This window comes from Pinus tabuliformis, chromosome 1_1, assembly GCF_031772625.1.
Source record: "Pinus tabuliformis cultivar Carrire ecotype Pingquan chromosome 1_1, CPIR1, whole genome shotgun sequence".
Classification (NCBI taxonomy): Eukaryota; Viridiplantae; Streptophyta; class Pinopsida; order Pinales; family Pinaceae; genus Pinus; species Pinus tabuliformis.
Genome location: NC_142297.1, coordinates 724,194,436 through 724,213,758, shown reverse-complemented (window position 1 = coordinate 724,213,758; position 19,323 = coordinate 724,194,436). Strand labels below are relative to the sequence as shown.

The following is a 19,323-nucleotide window of genomic DNA, read 5'->3' as shown; positions in this document are numbered from 1 at the left end:
TGGATACCCTGCACATATGTAGAACTTGATATACAGGGGCAAAATAATGCAAGATTACCTGCTCCTGATGAATTATTACACCCTCTCAGCATCCTCCATAACCCTTAGCTTGAGACTTAGAGGAGGAGCTGCGAATTCCAGTAAAATTAAAAGTGCAAGAGGAGGTATTGGGAACATCACATCAAAAAGCACAGTATTAAAACAAAAGAATATAAATGGAGGACCATCCTTCAAGAACATTCTACAAGGAAAAAAACGCAGACACAGAACCAACAAAGCAAGCTGGTACATCACCCAGTCCATACATGGTGGAGCAACTGAACTATACTCTAGAACTAAACATAGACACTCCAGAAACAGATGAGCATTGTGCCACATTTGAAACACAAGCCATTATTTTTTGTTTCAACTGCTTCTGGCCAAAACCAGTAGATCTTTTTCACTGGATTTTTAATAATTGGACTCTACAGTGTGAAATACACCTATGCTCCAAAGGTTTCTTCATTGTAAAATTCCCATCATCAGAGGCAAGAGACATTATCCTACAGGAAGGACCATGGTTCTGGGGATCGTCGGGCCTCTTCATCACACCTTGGTTTCTAGATTTTGATGCAAATACCATGGTCGTTTCCAGGATGTCGGTTTGGGTTCAGCTGCACAATCTCCCCCTTCATTATTGAGACAATAGAGTCCTAATAGGCATAGGGAACAACATTGGGAAGTACATCAAGACAAACACCCAAAGAATGGAGGAAAGGGTCTTCACATTCACACGAATATGTGTGGAAGTAGATCTCAGCAAAGGATTACCGAATCACATTCAACTGACCCACAGACAACGAAAGTGGACATAGACTATAGATTATGAGAACACAACTTTCAGGTGTAGAAATTGTAGGCAGACAGGGCACCTTCATAATACGTGTCCTGAAGCCAAGAAAGATACCCAAAGAAAGAAGAAGATTGGGAAACAACCCAAAGGTTGGAAATTTCCCCCGCCTGAGTCCGAAGAGGAGGAGGATGAAGCTGAGGATGAACCCTCACCCAATGGGAACAACCAAACACCAAATGAACCAGAAACACAGGGGAAACCCCACAAGACCCAATTGAATCTCAAAACCATTTGATGCAATCAGACATGATACCAGAAGAAAGGGATAACAGTGGGAACAAGCGTATACACTCATCAGACAATTTAGATTCAAAATGCAAGACTTGAAGTTGGGAATCAGCTCACACTTGTCTCTTCGGTGTCGTCTCAAGGGGAATGGCGCAAGGTCGAGAAAAAGAAAGGGAGAAAAGCCTAGCTTTTCTCTTCATATGTATATTAGTTTGCTTTTTGTAGGTTTTTGATTACCATGAGTCATGGACTTGGTGATGCTATGTTTCTTAGTAAGATGCAACATGTAATTCTATTTTCATTAATAAAATTATGCTTTTTTCCTAGGAAAAAAAAGAGAAATGTGTGTGCGCGCTAACCATGACAAAATATTTCAATGTCCAAAAATAGGGATTTGTAATTCAAGCTCCCTAGCATATGGACATGAGCATATGTGAAAGGCGCCAACAACTATAGTTTGAAGTGCACCATGCATGTAACAAGAAACATAAACTATACGCAATGAGCAAATAAAGGAACAAAGTAGTTTGGCGTGTAATAGGAGTAGCCCGATCCAATGAACCCATGATACCATGGGTCAATACCATGGATCAATATCAATGGTAATACCATGGATCAATATCAATGGTCTGGAAGCAATAATCTATAAATATAGTGTTAATACTTAGGGAGAATAGCAAAATCCTATGAGATTAAGAGAACTACAATGGACCAAGTGAAGAAGGGTAAATCACTGAACCCATGATACCATGGGTCAACACCATAGATCAATATCAATGGTAATGAAGAAATAATATATAAATATAGTGTTAATACTTAATGAAAATAGTAAAAACCTATGAGATTAAGAGAGCTAGAATGGACCAAGTGAAGAAGGGTAAGCTTACTAAGGCACATGAAGTCTTAGGAGATTGAATTACGAAGTGATGAGGTGACAGTGTTGAGTGTGTTAACCAGAACAATAGAAAACAAAATGTAGATCTGAGTTGCAATTTGTATATCAAGTTGAAGAGAGCGTGAGCAAGCAATAAGTAATGTGAGATCTGGTCCAATAAAGAAAAGAACATAGCATTGAAGCGCAAAGTTGTGCAGAGATATGCAAGTTAACCAAGAAAGAGAAAAGTGTTGCTCTAAGTAAAGAGCTAAAAGAAAGGTCAAGTTTTGCACATCTTGAGGTGTCAATTTTTTCTCAAATTTAGCACATTAAAAAAGATTTGATCCCTCTCAACACTTGTAAAATAGTTGTTCTAAGTAAAGAGCTAAAAGAAATATCAAGTTTTGCACATCTTGAAGTGTAAATTTTTGAGCAAATGTAATTTTTTTCTCAAAATTTATACATCTTAAAAAATTTGATTCCTTTAGATATTTATAAATTCAAATTCAAAATTAAAATAAATCTATCTTTATCCTAAAATATAAAATATTCAAATATATTTGAATAATAAGAAAACATAGTTCACTAAACAGAGATATGTCAAATTCACTTTTGTTTTTATCATATAAATTATGCAATTATACTAACAGATTTGTCAGATTCACTTTTGTTTTTATGATATAAATTATGCAATTAGACCAACAGATTTGTCAGATTCACTTTTGTTTTGATCATATAAATCATGCACTTATACTAACGATTTATCTTTAATTTTACACGGCAATTATTTTTTCCTAATATGAAATTAATACAAGAATCTGTGCCATATAAATAAATGAGAGAACTCCAATCAAAATGGTTCTCTTCCATCGTTTCTGTCTGACTGTTAGTTACACTTCAGAAACCATCTTCTTGGAGAAGAAGATGGAGATACGTCACGTGCCTTCATTTCTCCGGTTTATTACGAGAATGATTTTTTTCTTTTATTTCATTCTTTGTGTCAGTCCTGTATTTTTCACCGACAAATTATCTAATCGTGGGCATCCTCGTCTCAGCAATGCTTCAGACCAAGAGGACTTTGCTTGGATTCATGTCTGCAATCACCGATTACGATGGATCCCTATCATTACCCACTGTCTGGAAATCAAATGTTTCGTTCTGCTAATGGACAGGTATCGTATGCAGTCGGCAAAGACAGAGAGTAGTTTCCCTCAATGTTTCAATGAATTGAATGGAGAAATACTTCCAGAGATTGGAAACCTGACTAGTTTAACATTGCTTGCTCTAGACAGCAATAAATTTACAGGGGTAATCCCTTCTTCACTTACTTTGCTTTAAAGGTTGGAGAGATTATATCTGGATTCCAACTTTTTAGAAGTAAATATCCCTATGCAAATAGGGCAACTTAAAAACTTAGGGTACATAAATCTCTTTGGAAATAATCTCTGGGGAAGAATCCCTGAATTTATTGCCGGCAACCAACACCTAAGATATCTAAATCTGGCCCACAATATGTTATCAGGCAAACTCCCTGCAAATATAGGGAATTGTGTGAACTTACTAACGTGAGACCTATCATACAACAACCTCAGCGGGCATATACCTCAAGAAGTTACACCTCTTGCAAATTTAGCTTTCTATTTCAACATTTCAAACAATCTATTGGATGGTCTAGTGCCTAGGGAACTAAGCAAGATGACTATGCTTCAAGCCATTGATATTTCTGCTAATCAGTTCACTGGTAACATTTCAAGTGCACTTGGAAATTGCAAAGAACTAGAATACCTGAATTTTTCCTACAATGCACTTCAAGGTCTGATTCCAGTTTCACTTGGTGAACTTCAAAATCTTCACATCATGGATTTCTCCTTTAACATTTTGTCCAGTGGAATACCCTTGTCATTGGCAAATCTCAAAATGCTCAAGCACTTGAATTTTTCTTTCAACAAGTTGTCAGGAGAGGTCCCTAAGGGAGGAGTTTTCAACAAGCTTGGTTGCCACAGATTTATGGGAAATCCTCGCCTCTGTGAACCTTGGGCAGGTCTGTCACCATGCTCTAGTCACAAACATAAAAGCATTTGGCATATCAAATATCTTACCTGTTGTTGCTGTTGTAATCATTGTTGTATTATGTTTGTTTTTGGGAATATTTTGGATTCTAAATTGCAAAAGACATATTCTTAGAGAGGTTGGGACATCCTTAAATGCGGAGCATCCGAGAATTTCCTATGGAGAGATCATCATTGCAACAAATGAATTTGATGATGCCAACTTGCTAGGTGTTGGTAATTTTGGGAAAGTTTATAAAGGGGTTTTGAACAATGGCACAAGTGTTGCTCTCAAGCTTCTCAATTTGGAAAATGAAGGGGCTTACAAGAGTTTTGACAGAGTGCAAAGTTTTGGGTAAAGTTAGGCACAAAAACCTGATTAGAATCATAGCCACTTATTCAGATCTCCAAACCAAAGCTTTAATATTTCCATTAATGAAGCCTAGAAAAGTGGTTATATCCCAATGGTGAAGAAGAAAGTTGTTTGAGTTTGATTCAAAGGTTGAATATAGCAATAGACATTGCACACGGCATGGCATATCTCCATCACCATTATTTCATGCAGGTGCTCCATTGTGATTTGAAACCTAGCAATGTGCTTCTAGTTGAAAATCTCAAAGATTCAGCACTCACTTCGACACATGCACTCAAAGGATCCATAGGCTACATTCCTGCAGGTATTATTTGAACTAATAGCATGCTATATAATGTCATGAATTTCATATTAATAATAAACATTGTGAACAAAACATTAAGATGAGAATTTTTGAATGCAGAATATGGATTGGGTGGGGGTGTCACAACAAAAGGTGATGTCTATAGCTATGGAATAATGCTATTAGAGATGTTGACTAGAAAGAAGCCCACCAACAACATGTTTGTGGAAGGAATGCACTTCCAGAAATGGGTGGATAGTGGTTTCTCAAACCGAATAGGTGAAGTGGTGGACAAGAATCTATTGAGAACTTGTACGAACACTGGAGAAGATAATGATCTCAATTACCTCAAGCAATGCATAAATGTGGGTTTGCTATGCACAAAAGAATCACCTGAAGGACAACCTACTATGATGGACATTGTGGGTACACTGCAAAGCATCAGAGAGACATTTTTGGGAGATGCTAGCACTCCAAAATTTCAATCAGATATAACACATCTACAGGGAAGTACAAGTTATATCACTCAGAACAATACTAGGGACAACCAAAGTTCTTCTACATTCTAGTCTAGGAACTAACGGTTGCGTAACTAAACCATGAAGAAATTTAAGTATATTGTCATTAGGTCCATCTATTTTATGAAACACATTTTTTTGCATCTTATTTTGCTTTCCTTCTCTATATAATTTTTCTGTTATCGGATGCATGTGATTGCGAAATACAAGGATATGCCATAAAAAGTGCATTTGAATGTTTTTGCAGTCACAGAATACGCTATCCCTATCTTAAGAATACCCTATCTTTATCTTAGGAAAACTGCATGTAGATCAATGTTATTGTTCAATATTCATCTATGTCTACAATAAAATGCACTGGAATTTCGTTTTATTTGTATTGTTTGGGCCATATATATACCAAGAGCTTTGAAATTGTTTTGAAGAATTAAAAGGAAAGTCAAAGTCAGTTGGTTTGTTTCCACACCCATTCATGATTTTACTAGTTCAATAAAGAACAAAAGCATGTTAACAAAGATGATGCTTTCTATACTTCTAGAGATATTCAAAACCTTCATCCTTTGCACCAAGATTTTGAAGCCACAGCCATGGAACAAGATTAATCAATACAAGACACAACTACCTTCTCAGAACTGTTAAGAATTAGGCCAGACGCCTAAATTTCATAATAGGTAGCCATATGGAGAAATTGGGTAGCTCAAATATCATTATGATTTGAAAATTTGGATTTAGGTTATATTTGAAATTTTATTACAACATTGATTTAAAGAGGCCTAAATAAGGGGATTCAACAACACAATTATGAGGCATCTATATATAGAGATACTTTTATGCTGGATAATGCCATCATAGTGTGAATAGTTATAAATGCTGAGAATTTTAATATATGTATGGCAGTTTGGTTTAGTTGGCCGCTAACTCCAGTAAATTAACAGGGTATAAATAGGTTTTTGCACATCCAATCTTTTGAATTGGAGATATCCGATAATTTATTAACTTTTATCATCTGGGGAAGTAGCAGCGATTCCTTGACGCGTATTCTATTGTATGTTTCGGATGGCAGTTGTATTTTGTAAGCGGTAATCTAAAAACACTGACAATATGTCCTGCTACAAGAACTTACATTCAAATATGTGACAAGTTGTAATTAATATATTTTAACTAAACAAGCTACAAAGCAGCAAGTCCCTGCCATACTTGAAGGGTGTTGGGCGATTGCAATGCAAGCCTAAAAGCATGGACTGTGGTGAAAACGAATTTGAGATAGAGAGCTAGTACTGACAGATTTAGTTGAATCAAGAGAGATCTATGAGAATGATTTGTGCAGTCAAAGGCTTGTCAAAAGTTTGAACAAATTCGAAAACTAAAACTACTGGGTCGTCGGTTTTTGGACAAAACTGATCCAAGTAGTATGTTGAGTTGAGTAGAGGAGTTCTCAAGTGATCCTATGATGAACAGAGAAGGCAGGGCGTGAGTTCTGTAAATGGATTCTTGTCGAAAAGTCAAAGGTGTTTATAATGTTGCAAACAATCTTTTGAACTCTGTGGTTAAACAAGAGCACTGATCCAACACTGCAAACAATCTTTTGAACTCTGTGGTTAAATCAGAGCGCTGATCCAGTTTCAAAACCCCCAAAGACATGTTTCTGCTTTAATATGGCTGACAGAGTTAACCGATGCATTTGAAGCCAGGTGGAAGTATTAGCTATCTTGATAGCCCATGGATGTGGCGCACTTCAATGGATTGGACCTTAGTGGCCCACAGATGTGGCCTATCTCAACTAACATATACCCCTTCATTGTGGCATCTATAGACGAAGGACCATCTATCAAGACAACCAAAAACATAGGATATTCATCAGCTTGTATTATTGTATATTTAAAAACAATAATCTCATTGGATATTCATCAAGTTGTGCTATTGTATCTTCTTGACTTCAATCCCATATCCACCAGTCAATAATCCCATATCCACCAATGACATGGGTACTTTGCTGAATAACCTGGTCTGGCATTTTGATTAAGGATCCATATTAGCATGGAGTTTGTCTTGAGTTCAACTCCCTGTGATGATTGTGCTTTGCTAAAACTCCATAGGTAGTTCATCGTTGGTTGATCCCCTTGCTGTGCCTAATGTGTTGCTACAAATCTACATACAACTTCATGTATTGAATTTCTATTAGTGATGTGGGTGGTACCATGTCAAAAGCCTTGGTTTGGAATTTTAATTAAGGATCCACATCCTTAGTTAGAACAACATTGTGGTTTCTTGGTATGTCTGGGGAGTTGGTATGGTTTCGCTGGCGGAATGCTCCCTTCATTTCCCTTCCTCGTACCAATTCACTGAGAAATTTGAGAGTTTGCAAATTTCAAGGTTGTAAAGCCAACCTTACCGGAAAGTTTTTTGATTTTATTGATGAGGTAAGTAACCCTAGAATCTTTTAGAAGTATTTGTCCCAAGCTCGCATTCAATCATTTAATCGCATTCGATCATTTAATCAGTTCGTCATGCATCACTGACGATGTGCATCCATGATAGTTAGACTGAAACAGTGAGTTCCTGGAAATTAATTAACTAATTATGCTCATTGCAGATACCTTTGGAGTTGCATGAGGTCAACATTGATGCGAGGGGGCAGGGAGCATCTTCAAGTACTTCGAGCAGCGCTCAGTCAGTTGCAAAAAAAAACGTCATGCCATATTTTTCTCGCTTTCTTCTATCGATTGGCAGTTTGATGAAAAACTTGAATAAGATTGTATTGAAAGGTGCCATAGATGTACAATCACTCCCATTTGACTTTTGGGGACTTAAAAACTTAAGAAATTTAGATCTATCTGGCTCTACTAAACTAACAACATTTCCCAATTCCTTTTCTCAGCTATTGCAACTTCAACATTTGGAATTGCGAGGCTGCATTAATCTATACATCCCAATGGATATTTTGGGAGAAATTTCCACACTGGAGCATATTGACTTCAATGGCTGTGCTCAATTGGAACACTTGCCAAGGGGAATCGCCTCTCAGAGGCATTTAAGATACCTGAATATACTAAATACTAATTTAGGAAAAATTCCCTTGAACTAAGAACCACTATGCCAATTAGAACAACTAAGAATAGGGAGCGCAAGCTTGAAAGAGTTACCATGTTCTGTGGCCTATTTAGTGCACTTAAAAGAGTTGATTCTGGTCGAATGCTTCAAATTAAAGTATATCAACACATGTATTGAACATCTCACATGTTTGGAAAGGTTAGAAATATATGGCTCTAAACTGCCCATTTTACCAAAGAGGAGTTGCACTGTTGAAACATCTGAAAGTTTTGACTATATACATTTGTCCAATAGAAAAATTTGCCTTTTTTATACACGACCATATCCGACATAACCATTCCTGCTAATGCTTGCCCTAGGCTGGAAATTGTCGATCTTTCATATAATATTCACCTGAAAAAGGTTGAAGTCTTCCAATCAACCCTTGTAAAATTGAATCTTTAGACTAACTAAGGATCTACATCCTTAGTTGGACTAACTAAAATTAGACTAACTAACTAATCTTTAGACTAACTAAGGATGTGGATCCTTAGATTGAATCTTGAATCTTTAGACTAACTAAAATTAGACTAACTAAGGATGTGGATCCTTGTCAAATGCCCTGCAGCGTTATATTTTTATCTTTTTTTTGTTCTCCTTCTCTATGGCACAACAGTTCCATCAGAGGCTACTTTGATTCCAGTGCAGTTAGAGTGAGGGCACAACAGATCAGTATGATGGTGCAACACTAGTGTTCTTTGGAGCGGCATTGGTGTTATGTAGGGAGAGAGAGTAAGGGTGCATGCATACCTCCAGTATGCATGTGCCAACCTCTTCCAGCACCTATTTTGGACTATTGATCCACTTAAGTTAGCTTTTCTATTTCAAAGTTACCTACCGTTAGAGCGGGTTGTAGAGTCCTAGATATGCTAGGTTACTCGCACGAGGAGTTGAGGATGGTGCAGATCTAGAGGGGGTGTGTGCATGCATTCATGTGAATATTGTCCTCCACTTAAGATGAACTACATCTGATACTTTATCCATGCAAGAGGGTGTGCTTGTTGCAAATAGATCAGAAAACAACAAAACATATATTGTTTGAAATTGTACTTTTGCTGAGATAGGAATCTGCTGTCCATAATCACATGATTCCCATCACTAGAGTAGACTCAGGCACATCATATTTGACAACAGATCAAACAATAAATCACATTTTCATGGATATAATTGTTTTTCCCTTACATATTTTCAATATAAGCACTTATCCAATTGCTCTATATTTTCCCTTGTGGCAATATCTAGCGAATAGAGTAGAAAACAACAAAACATATATTGTTTGAAACTGTATTTTTGCAAAGAGAGGAATTTTCTATCCATAATCAGATGATGGCCATCACTAGATTGGACTAAGTCACATCATATTGGACAACAGACAGAACAGGAAATCACATTTTCATTGATCCAATTGTTCTTCCACTTATCCAATTTCTCTATATTTCCTCTGTGACAAAATCTTGCAAATAGAGAAGAAAACAACAAAACATAGTGTTTGAAAATGTATATTTGCTGAAATAGGAATATGATATCCATAATCAGATGATTCCCATCACTAGATTAGAGTCAGGCACGTCAAATTTGACAACAGACAAAACAAGAAATCACATTTTCATTGATATAATTGTTTTTTATCGGTTTAGAAAATTTTCAGCTTGAAGGCTTGTATACCCTACTTGTCTTGGAAATGCAATGTGTTTGTGATTTGGTTACATGAAAGGATGGCTACAATGTATTGCAAAGGGGATGAATGGCTACCTTTCTCAAAAGACAATGCAGTGGAGGGTAAAATGGTCATAAGTGTGATACGGGGACGTAACACTTGATATTGAGGAGAATATCAACACTAGTGCACCATCATCTTCTCAGACCAACAGTTTCAAAGAAGCATCCCAATGGATGATTATAATAACATTTGTGAAATATGAAAAGTTGGGGTGCATTTCTATGTTACGATGGACAAGGTTGCTTGCTTACTTATCATCAATTTTGCATTGATCCTCTCTGGTTCAGGTTCCTTCTGGGGATTGACTCTGCCCAACTTGTTGTACAAAAAAACTTCATCTCATTTATTCAGTTCAACTTACTGTTATTGTTACATCATCTACAACAATATCCAGCTAGAAATATGAACAATAACAATGCGACCAACTGGTCAATTTTGTTGTTAGGGAGGAAATCAAAATTCAAAAGAAGTTATTGGAAAATAGATTCCAATAAGGAAAGTGGGTGTGTGATGAAAGAAATAGTTCTCTCAACCTGTGAGGTTGTTCATATTGATATTCAAAATTCTTAGACTAGGAAGCATTGGTAGTAGATGGGTGCCAATGCCTTAAGTTACCAAAATTATTGCATGGCTTGCATAAATTTTTTGTTCAAACCTCAAACCAAACCTCAGTTTTTTTCCGATTAAATTCATAGTCAAGTTCAAAATTATCTTTAGATTCAGATTCAATATTAGATTTATCTGTGAGGTTCAACAAACCTAAACCGAATTTCCAACATGAAGATTCAAGTGAAACAAAACCAAATTTCAAACCTGAAGATTCAAGTTGAACAAAAACCTGTAAATGAGATTGTGATATAATATGGTAGATGGGTGCCAATGCCTTAACTTACCAAAATTATTGCATGGCTTGCATAATTTTTTTGTTCAAACCTCAAACCAAACCTCAGTTTTTTTCCGATTAAATTCATAGTCAAGTTCAAAATTATCTTTAGATTCAGATTCAATATTAGATTTATCTGTGAGGTTCAACAAACCTGAACCGAATTTCAAACCTGAAGATTCAAGTTCAAAAAAAACCTGTAAATGAGATTGTGATATAATATGACTCGACAAATTCTTCAAACTGCATCAACACAGTGATACATCTGAGTTTTATGTTGCAAGTTCTATGTATGGTGGAGTGATGTCCACAAGGTTTTTTTCCAAGTCTGAATCATCCTAAATCATTGAACATTTGATCAAAGCTCCAAATCGATGGTAATTGTGATTCATTTATCACCAAACTCTAGCAATTGGAACTGCAATTTTCCATATCACCCGATTCCAACAACCAGAGGACATTTTTGCCATGAGATGAGATACGGCTCCAAAGATATGTTCATATTGACACCTAGTGGACCAGCTTAGCTAAGTATCTGGTACGTTTCATATATTTAGGGCCAGGGACAAAAAGCGAATATGGCAAAACCCTAGTCTTGATGTCTTAATTGAAATATTGCATCCAAGTGGTCTGCCCTATTTGATGTCTTTGTTGAAGGATTGCTTCCATGTGGTCCTTCCCATTTAAGGATGATGAGGTTGGATGCAAGTTTAGCATATCACCCATTAGACCTAGTAAATCAGTCCACTCTGCAGTGCAGCCCATGGCACCATTTCCTCCAACCATTTCTAACTAAAATTACTAATAATTAAACCACTGGGGTGTGACGTCCTGTAGCTAATAGTCACTTTAGACTATTTTTAAGATTCAAAAATTTCTAGAAAATAATTTAGCTTCTTTGAAACTGACAATATTGAATTTTATGCACATATTGCAAACCCCAATATTTAGTGGGTAGACCGTAGAACACAAGTCTGAAATAAATGCGATGTATCTACTCACATTTATTCATTCCTACCACAATTTATCCATTTCTTGCTCTCCCCTCCAAAATAATTAAGTAGAATTGGTTGTCAAAACAGAAATGCAATGGAATGAATACACAAAATGTTGAGTGAACATGGCAGTTGCATAATGGATGAATCAATAATTCGAACCCCTTTCGATTCAAGTTTTCATATTACAACGTATTACATAGTATACATAGAAGAAGGGGCATGGAGACGATATCGAACCCTAGCAGCCAACCTGATTAAGATCAGGCTTTTTCGCAATAAATAACGATGTCCAGAGAGTCCCTAGATAAATAAAATAGTGACGTTGTTAAAATTTCTTGCGGGCATTGGAGATCCAAAGCTTGATCAGAATTGGTCGGCCCTTTTCGGAGCCACCACAGGAGGAGAAAGGTTTCATACCGGTATGGCCACATGTAGCGCAATCCTCATCGCCATCAGACCAACACTTGCAGATACAGGGAACCCTCTTGGAGCCATTGCAGGTGGGGCATCGGGGCATAGGCATTGCCCCTCCCATCATACTCTTCTTGTGATCTGCTTCCTCCATGAGGGATTTGAACATCCATGTTCCGGCTATCATTCGTATTCCTAATGCCACTTGCAACGCCATTACAGCTGGAGACATGGTGCTTCTTCCATAGTTCTCAGCCTCTCCATTAACTCGAAACATAAATGCTTCCTATTCCTCGTCTTTTCGTATCTACAAATTACCTTTCACCCATAATCTAATAAATTCTTGGTAGGTCTGCGCATTTTTTCACTAAGTCCAATACGATGGGTTCATAAATCTCCGTGAAGACGATGGATGCCCACTAATCATGGACCAAAACTCGCCCAAATTTCTGCCAAACATGTGAAAATATAATTGGGTTGAAGAGCGAAAATAAAGCGCTCTAATTGGGTGGGAAAAACAATGTTTTCCCACCCAATCTCACAAAGAGAATGCCTTTCAGCGTAATTAGCGTTCAACCCCTATTTTTTCTCTGCAAAAAAAATTATTTATTAAACAAAGGTGGTCGTTTGCGTAATTAGGTTCAACCCCTTTTTCGGCCTGGAGTATGCCGTAAAACTGCTTCTGCTTGGCTAAGAGCTCGTCTTCCTCGGACGTAAGGAAACAGGTTAACGGCCCAAGACCCAGAGGCATCTGGCAGGAGTGAAAGCCTGCTCCCTTACGGACCACCAGCGGGTTATTACAGGTGGCGTGGTTTTCCTTGATAACGGTGATGAGTCAAACCGACATTCGCGGATAGCAGCCAGAGATGGCTGTCCTCACTGTTGGTTTGACACCTGAGTTTGATAGGTTTTGCCACCTTCGGAAAAAAAAAAAGAAAAAAAGGTTCAACCCCTTTTTTCTCTGCAAAAAAATTTATTTATTAAACAAAGGTGGTCGTTTTGTGTTATGTGGTCGAGAATGGAAGTTAGCATTCAGACAAAACAGTTAGGGGAAATAAAGGAACTTTTTGAAGTAAGAAATAGTATATAAAAAAGAGAGAACAATTAACCATATTGTGAGAACAACTAACCCTATCAAGCAGTTAACCATGTGCAAAGAACATTTAACAATATCTAATAGAGTAATTGTGAACAAATAAATACTGAATCTAAAAACTTTAATAAAGGCAATGATTTTGAGTGAAAACTGAAGACACCTTCCAATGCGCAAAGCTCTAATTGCAACAGGAATGAGAGGATCCTATGTGTTCGGAGGCAGAAAATTTTCAGGGTGTCTAAATTGTGGGGATCCTTCCCATGCATTTTACCAATTCCCCCAACTCAAACGCCTAAAAAATATATATATTTTGAACCTAAATTTTACCAATTCCCCCAACTCAAACGCCTAAAAAAATATATATTTTGAACCTAAATTTTAATGGTGGCAACTCTCAAGTCACCTGCAAACCTAAATCCAAATTTAAAATCAAATGGAAAACTATCATTTATTAACCTAACCCTACCTTGCATTTTGGGAAACCTCCATACTACTGTGAAGCGAAACAGGAATCTTCGTTCTTCACCTTGGCACTTTCATACGGGGCTCTACCTTCACCTTCATTGATACTTAGGGGCATCTATTCGTTAGCCTGCCGCGAACCCTTTCCTATCTGTGCCAGGATGACTGTTCACAAATTCTCTCTCTCGCTTGAATCCTGGTAAAAACCATTAATCTGATATATGCCGGTGCTTCCATGCTCATTGCTCATTAGTAGAGGAGAAGTAGATATTAAAATTAAACTTATATTTACACCAACTCCGAGTTCGTAAGATAAACACTTTGGCCAAAAATAAAAATAATAATTCTTTGTGAAATTAAATGATGTTCAAAACTGTGGACTTAAGTTTTAATTATTGCTAATGTTGCAACATGCCAACACACTTGCATGGATTGCAAGTGTCACTTACAAATGTCGTTCGCCTTATTTTTACTCCTGACAGAGTCAAGCATTTGTTCTTTGTTATTCTCAGTTGTAACAGATTCCATTTCACCGATCTGACTTCTTTACAGTGTTCCACAACCTTGTGTCTGCCTCACTTTCGTGTCAAACGCTTTGTCTCCGGGCTCATCGAGCTAGGGTTTTGAAGAACGGGACGGGCTCCGGGATTCCTCTGCAGGCAGGTAATACTGAAAGGCAAGAGCGAGAGACAGAACAATCAAACAAGGGGTGAAGGGTGAAAACTATTCTTGTCGGGTAACTTAAGCTCCATCGAGCCGGGGGCGCCCACAGAAAAATATTTTACCCGTGAGAGAGAAAGGGGATTTCCTGAGGCTTCCCCTTATTTTATATCAATGTAGAGAGATTATTGATTTATTAGATATGGATTTGACATAGTAGCACTGTTAAAGCTAATAGATAGATAATAGTTTGTTTAGGGCTACTATATTCAGAGATGAAAGAGTCGGTCTCAGGTAGACGGAGAGGATAGCATGTTTGACGTGTAAGGGAGCAGGAGATTGATGATTGGGGGTCTTATCTCTTTCCTTCCAACGTCCCCTGTGCATTAACCCATCCTTTCATGTATGTAACAGTTCCGTCGCACACATCCTTTTACTTAGAGCAGAGTTTTCTATATATATAATTCGCAAGGTTGGCCTTCAAGCCTAGTTATCACACCAGGGGAAGTACAAGGGTTTCTTGGAGTACCGACTCAACAAGCTAGCAGCAGTTCAAAATCTTTAGTGATTCACGGTCCTTTTCTCAGTCATAGGGCTCCAACATACATAACATAACGAAAAAACGAGTGAAGTATTGAGTAACCCCAAGGGGCTTGTGACTACATGGTCGAATGCTAATGGGGCGATTGCAAAGTAGGGGCAGTAAGTGTGGTACCTAGAGCAACAATTCCATCTCCAGATCGTTATCGATACCCAGCAAATGGATATTACCTGCTCAAGAAAGTTCGACTGAAGGAGGGAAGGCTTTCAAAAAGAGGAGGTAATCGTTTTATTAATATGTTTCCTACTAGCATATATTGGTTACTGATACTTGCAAAACTTTACTGATGATACTTCCAAAAATTTACTAATAATATATGACAAAGAAAAACATTGTCTGACAAAGAATGGTATCGTTTGTTTTTTATACAATGTGAACAACAACAGGATTCTATGAGTCTTCTGTGAGTGCTCGTGATCGGGCAGGTTTCAACGTTCCGTAAAACTCCAATAATCTGCAAAACTCCAATGAAGACTGACGCTTGGCACCTCTGATATAGAATACTCCAATGATCTGCAAAACTCCAATGAAGACTGACGCTTGGCACCTCTGATATAGAATTTTTTGAAGAGGTCACATAAACGTGTGAAGCAGCATAATACTCTAACATACGAGAAGACGCATGTACCAGGCAACAGAAGATTGTGGCCAGAGTCAATGAGGCCGCGTGTGCAGAGGAGCCAGCTAAGCACCCAAACATTTAATTTTAGTTAATTAATGCTACAACAACGCTGGCATTAGTCCAGATTGAGAGCAACCATTCTGAAACTTTTGAGAGCAACCATTCTGAAACTGAAATGAAAGTGAAATGTCGTAGATTCTTAATAAGACCTCGGATTCATTCATTGGTTAACAATGAGAGCTTTCAATATTCAAAAGGTCTTAATAAGACCTCAGATTCATTCATTGGTTAACAATGAGAGTTTTCAATATTCAGCAGGTCAGCAAAAATATGCATTAAATTTTTTAAGAAAAATTTAGTTAAAAAAATTATTAACCTACATACAATGGCCGTAGTCTTTAACGCGACTTTTTGAAAGCTTTTCCGGCGATTTTTTCTGGTGAAAATCCGGCAGTAATTTATTGAAATCCAAGTTTGATAACTAGTTTCTGCACAATGAAAGCGTCCCTGGGGTTTTTCAGGGTGCTGAATCCGAATATGCAGTTAAAAAACCATTATAACTGCAACAAATCATGATTTCATCTCAATTTCTTCCGCCGAATTCCGTCATTGGAATCTCAAAAAGTCGCATTATAAACAACTCCCATACAACTCACATTTCAGTTGCAATAGTCCCTACTGCAGGGACTAATAAGACACTTTTTCCTTTTTATCACAAAAGTTCGCCAATGACCTTTATAACTTACATTGTTGTCGAAAACCAACCTCTAATTATCCAACCTTTCAATCTTCTTTGAATAAGTCTATGAGACAATATAGAACCCCTTAAAACCTAGAGTTTTATCATCTCCTTAAATGCCGAGACTTGTTCAAGGATACTATTGAAGCAGTAATGGGCTATTTTCTCTTATCAATTTTACGAACTCCTTGATGTTGGAATTGTTTTCCCTATTAAATTACAATACTTTTGTCTCCATGCACTTCCCTTTCATCTCGGCATGCTGCCGTTGCATAATCTCTTACGTTTCACTCACACTTTTCTACATGTTATAATAACGTTAATGCTCGTAAGTTTATTTAAAGATCCATGTAAATAATATTTCTAGTCTCTGTCCATATCGAGTCTGTTGCAGTGCTTTTATATTTATTCATATATTAAAAATATTTTCAATAATAAATTCTGATAGCAAGATGAAAATAGCACTACCACGCATTGATTGATTTATAGAGTTTCCTGAATTTTCTATATTACTAATGGGTAGTTCCATATAATCTGATTATTATTTTTAATTTTTAGAACGGTTTGAACGAGATAATTTTAATTGACACACATTTGTGTATCTGTCAATTACGGTTACCTTAGGTGGTTGGGTAGAATGGTTGTTATCTCTGCCACCCATGTTCACTTCCTTGACATAATCATGAGAAATATTGTTGCAATGGCTCTGAGCCTATGAATATTGTTGTATTGACCCACTCTTGTTCTTGAGCTGAGAGAAAATGATTTCCTTTTGGAAAACAAAAAAATATATATAAGTAAATATATTTTGTGGCTTGTATGATTTATTGAACAACATTTTAGTGTTGCTATGCTACCAACTAAAAGTTTCCTGTCATAATTTTTCCATGGTTTGGAAACATATTGAAAGAATTTGACATTAAGTATCTAAAATTCCTCTGTAACAAAAAGCACAACTAAGATTTTCATACTTAAGTTGGTGAAAGCACAACTTTAATAATATGAAGTATTTTAACTATGAAATTGAAGCGGTCAAAGTTCAAGAATTTATAAATTCAAACCTATTCTATTATTTCAGGTATTTATCAAGTAAGTTTAGCGTATAATATAAAAATATTACAAAACCATATCCTATTTACAATCAGATGTAGGAACAAATAAGAATCCACCTAATCAATTTCAATTGCAACAAACTAAATTAATAACACTACTAGAAGCTTGGTGCTCTATTGTATTAATAAGGGAGATGTTGGTTATGTGTCTATAATGTGTATGTGTGTGTAAACCTTTGTCTTATTTCTCTCTATACATATATATCACATATTTTGAGATTTTTTATCTTTTCCACACTTACAGATCCTGGGTTTAGACGGACTTATTCTAGGAATCAAAACTCCCAACCATTGATATTAGTAAACATGGAATTATGTTTAAGGCTTGAGCTTCTTTTCAAGAGATTGTTCATATATAGGAATAAATAAGAATAACTTAGCACTGACACCATAATAAATCTAAAATTATTGCACCAAGAAAAACGAGATACTATATAGCACATGTGGGAGAGATATTAGTGTATATTTGATGTGTCTTTGTGCATGCCTTTTTGTAAAATATGTGTCTATGTGTATTTAGCATACTTCGAGATTTGTATCCCTTTCACACAATTCAAGGTTAAGATGGACCTATGCTATGTTAGTTTTTGGTAGCATCAGATAGATGTTTTGGTATCTATGGTGTCTAGGAGGCTAAGGAACATATATTCTCCAATACCCAAAAAAGGTTTCGCAAGAAACACCTCAATTAGATTAATTAGCCAATTATTAATTATTTTCCTAAGTCTAACTTAGAAAAATTGGTTAATTAAATCAAATTAATTGAGGAAAATTGATTTTGTTCTAGAGACTTCTGGAAAAGCCACTTGATGGGGTCAATATGATCTTAGCCATTGATTGTGATTAGATCATGCTCGTTGATTTTTCAACAAGAGATTATAAAAGCAAGTCGATGGGGTTTGGAGAGACACATTTGAGAAGTTCAACTTATCCAGTTGCAGTGATTAGCAAGGGTGTACTTGAAGTAGAGGGAGACACCAACAACATGTGTTTCAACAGAGAATTTGGGAGGAAATTTCTAGAGAAGATATCCACAGATTTCCTAGTGTTCTAGTGATAGGAAGAGAGGTTGAATTTCTCTACAAGGAGTTTGTACTAGGAAGTGTGAATTAACTAGTGCACACTTCTAGTTTATCTAGTTCGAGTTGCAAAGGATGCAAACCGAGTTCCAGTTACATGATTAACTACCAAAGGTGTTTCAAGTGGCTTTAGTGAGTAGCAGTAGGCAGTGTGGTAGCCAGAACATAGTTCTGGGGGCTGATCGGATTTCCCAGAGCAAGTGGTGCACATTTCCAGCTGCCAATGTGAGTTGCAGGAGCAGGTGTGAGTACGCTAGGAAGAGGCCGAGTTATTTTTGTAGAAGAAACTTGTGTTTTTAGATTATTCTTATATTGGAGAAAATCGTATGTTGGATCTTTGTCAATATCAAGAAAGCAGTTGTATTTCTCAAGTAGTTGAGAAATTAATAATATAAACCCTAATCTGTTGAACTGATATTCCCCACATTAGGGTTTTTATAGAGACTATTGTCGAAAAATATTGGTGTCCATAATTTTGTGTGTGCATTATTTTCTCGGTTCCTGAATTTTAGTTGTGAAGATTGTGAGTCAATTAATCGTTATTTTCCTTTGTAATTTTTGAAGACAAATAAACTACATAAGTTAGAAGATTAATTTCCGGTTGTTGGAATTAAGAAAATTTCACATGGTATCA

General features: G+C 36.7%; 2 protein-coding genes across 2 annotated transcripts; one reads left to right on the top strand and one right to left on the bottom strand.

Moving 5' to 3' along the window:
• Positions 1-2,693: 2,693 nt before the first annotated feature.
• On the top strand, positions 2,694-6,537 carry LOC149215939 (putative receptor-like protein kinase At3g47110). The gene is made up of 2 exons (XM_089391120.1): positions 2,694-4,719; positions 4,819-6,537. Exons 1-2 carry the CDS (start codon positions 4,575-4,577, stop codon positions 5,265-5,267), a joined length of 594 nt encoding a protein of 197 aa, XP_089247246.1. The 5' UTR covers positions 2,694-4,574; the 3' UTR covers positions 5,268-6,537.
• Positions 6,538-9,164: 2,627 nt separating this feature from the next.
• Positions 9,165-15,518, bottom strand: LOC149215938 (uncharacterized). The gene has a single exon (XM_089392639.1). It carries the CDS (start codon positions 12,593-12,595, stop codon positions 12,233-12,235), a length of 363 nt encoding a protein of 120 aa, XP_089248765.1. The 5' UTR covers positions 12,596-15,518; the 3' UTR covers positions 9,165-12,232.
• Between the last annotated feature and the right edge of the window lie 3,805 nt (positions 15,519-19,323).

Coding starts and splice junctions, on each gene's coding strand:
- LOC149215938 (XM_089392639.1), bottom strand. CDS start 12,595: ATGTTTCGAGTTAATGGAGAGGCTGAGAACTATGGAAGAAGCACCATG.
- LOC149215939 (XM_089391120.1), top strand. CDS start 4,575: ATGGCATATCTCCATCACCATTATTTCATGCAGGTGCTCCATTGTGAT. Junction 4,720..4,818: donor CATAGGCTACATTCCTGCAG/GTATTATTTGAA, acceptor TTTTGAATGCAG/AATATGGATTGGGTGGGGGT.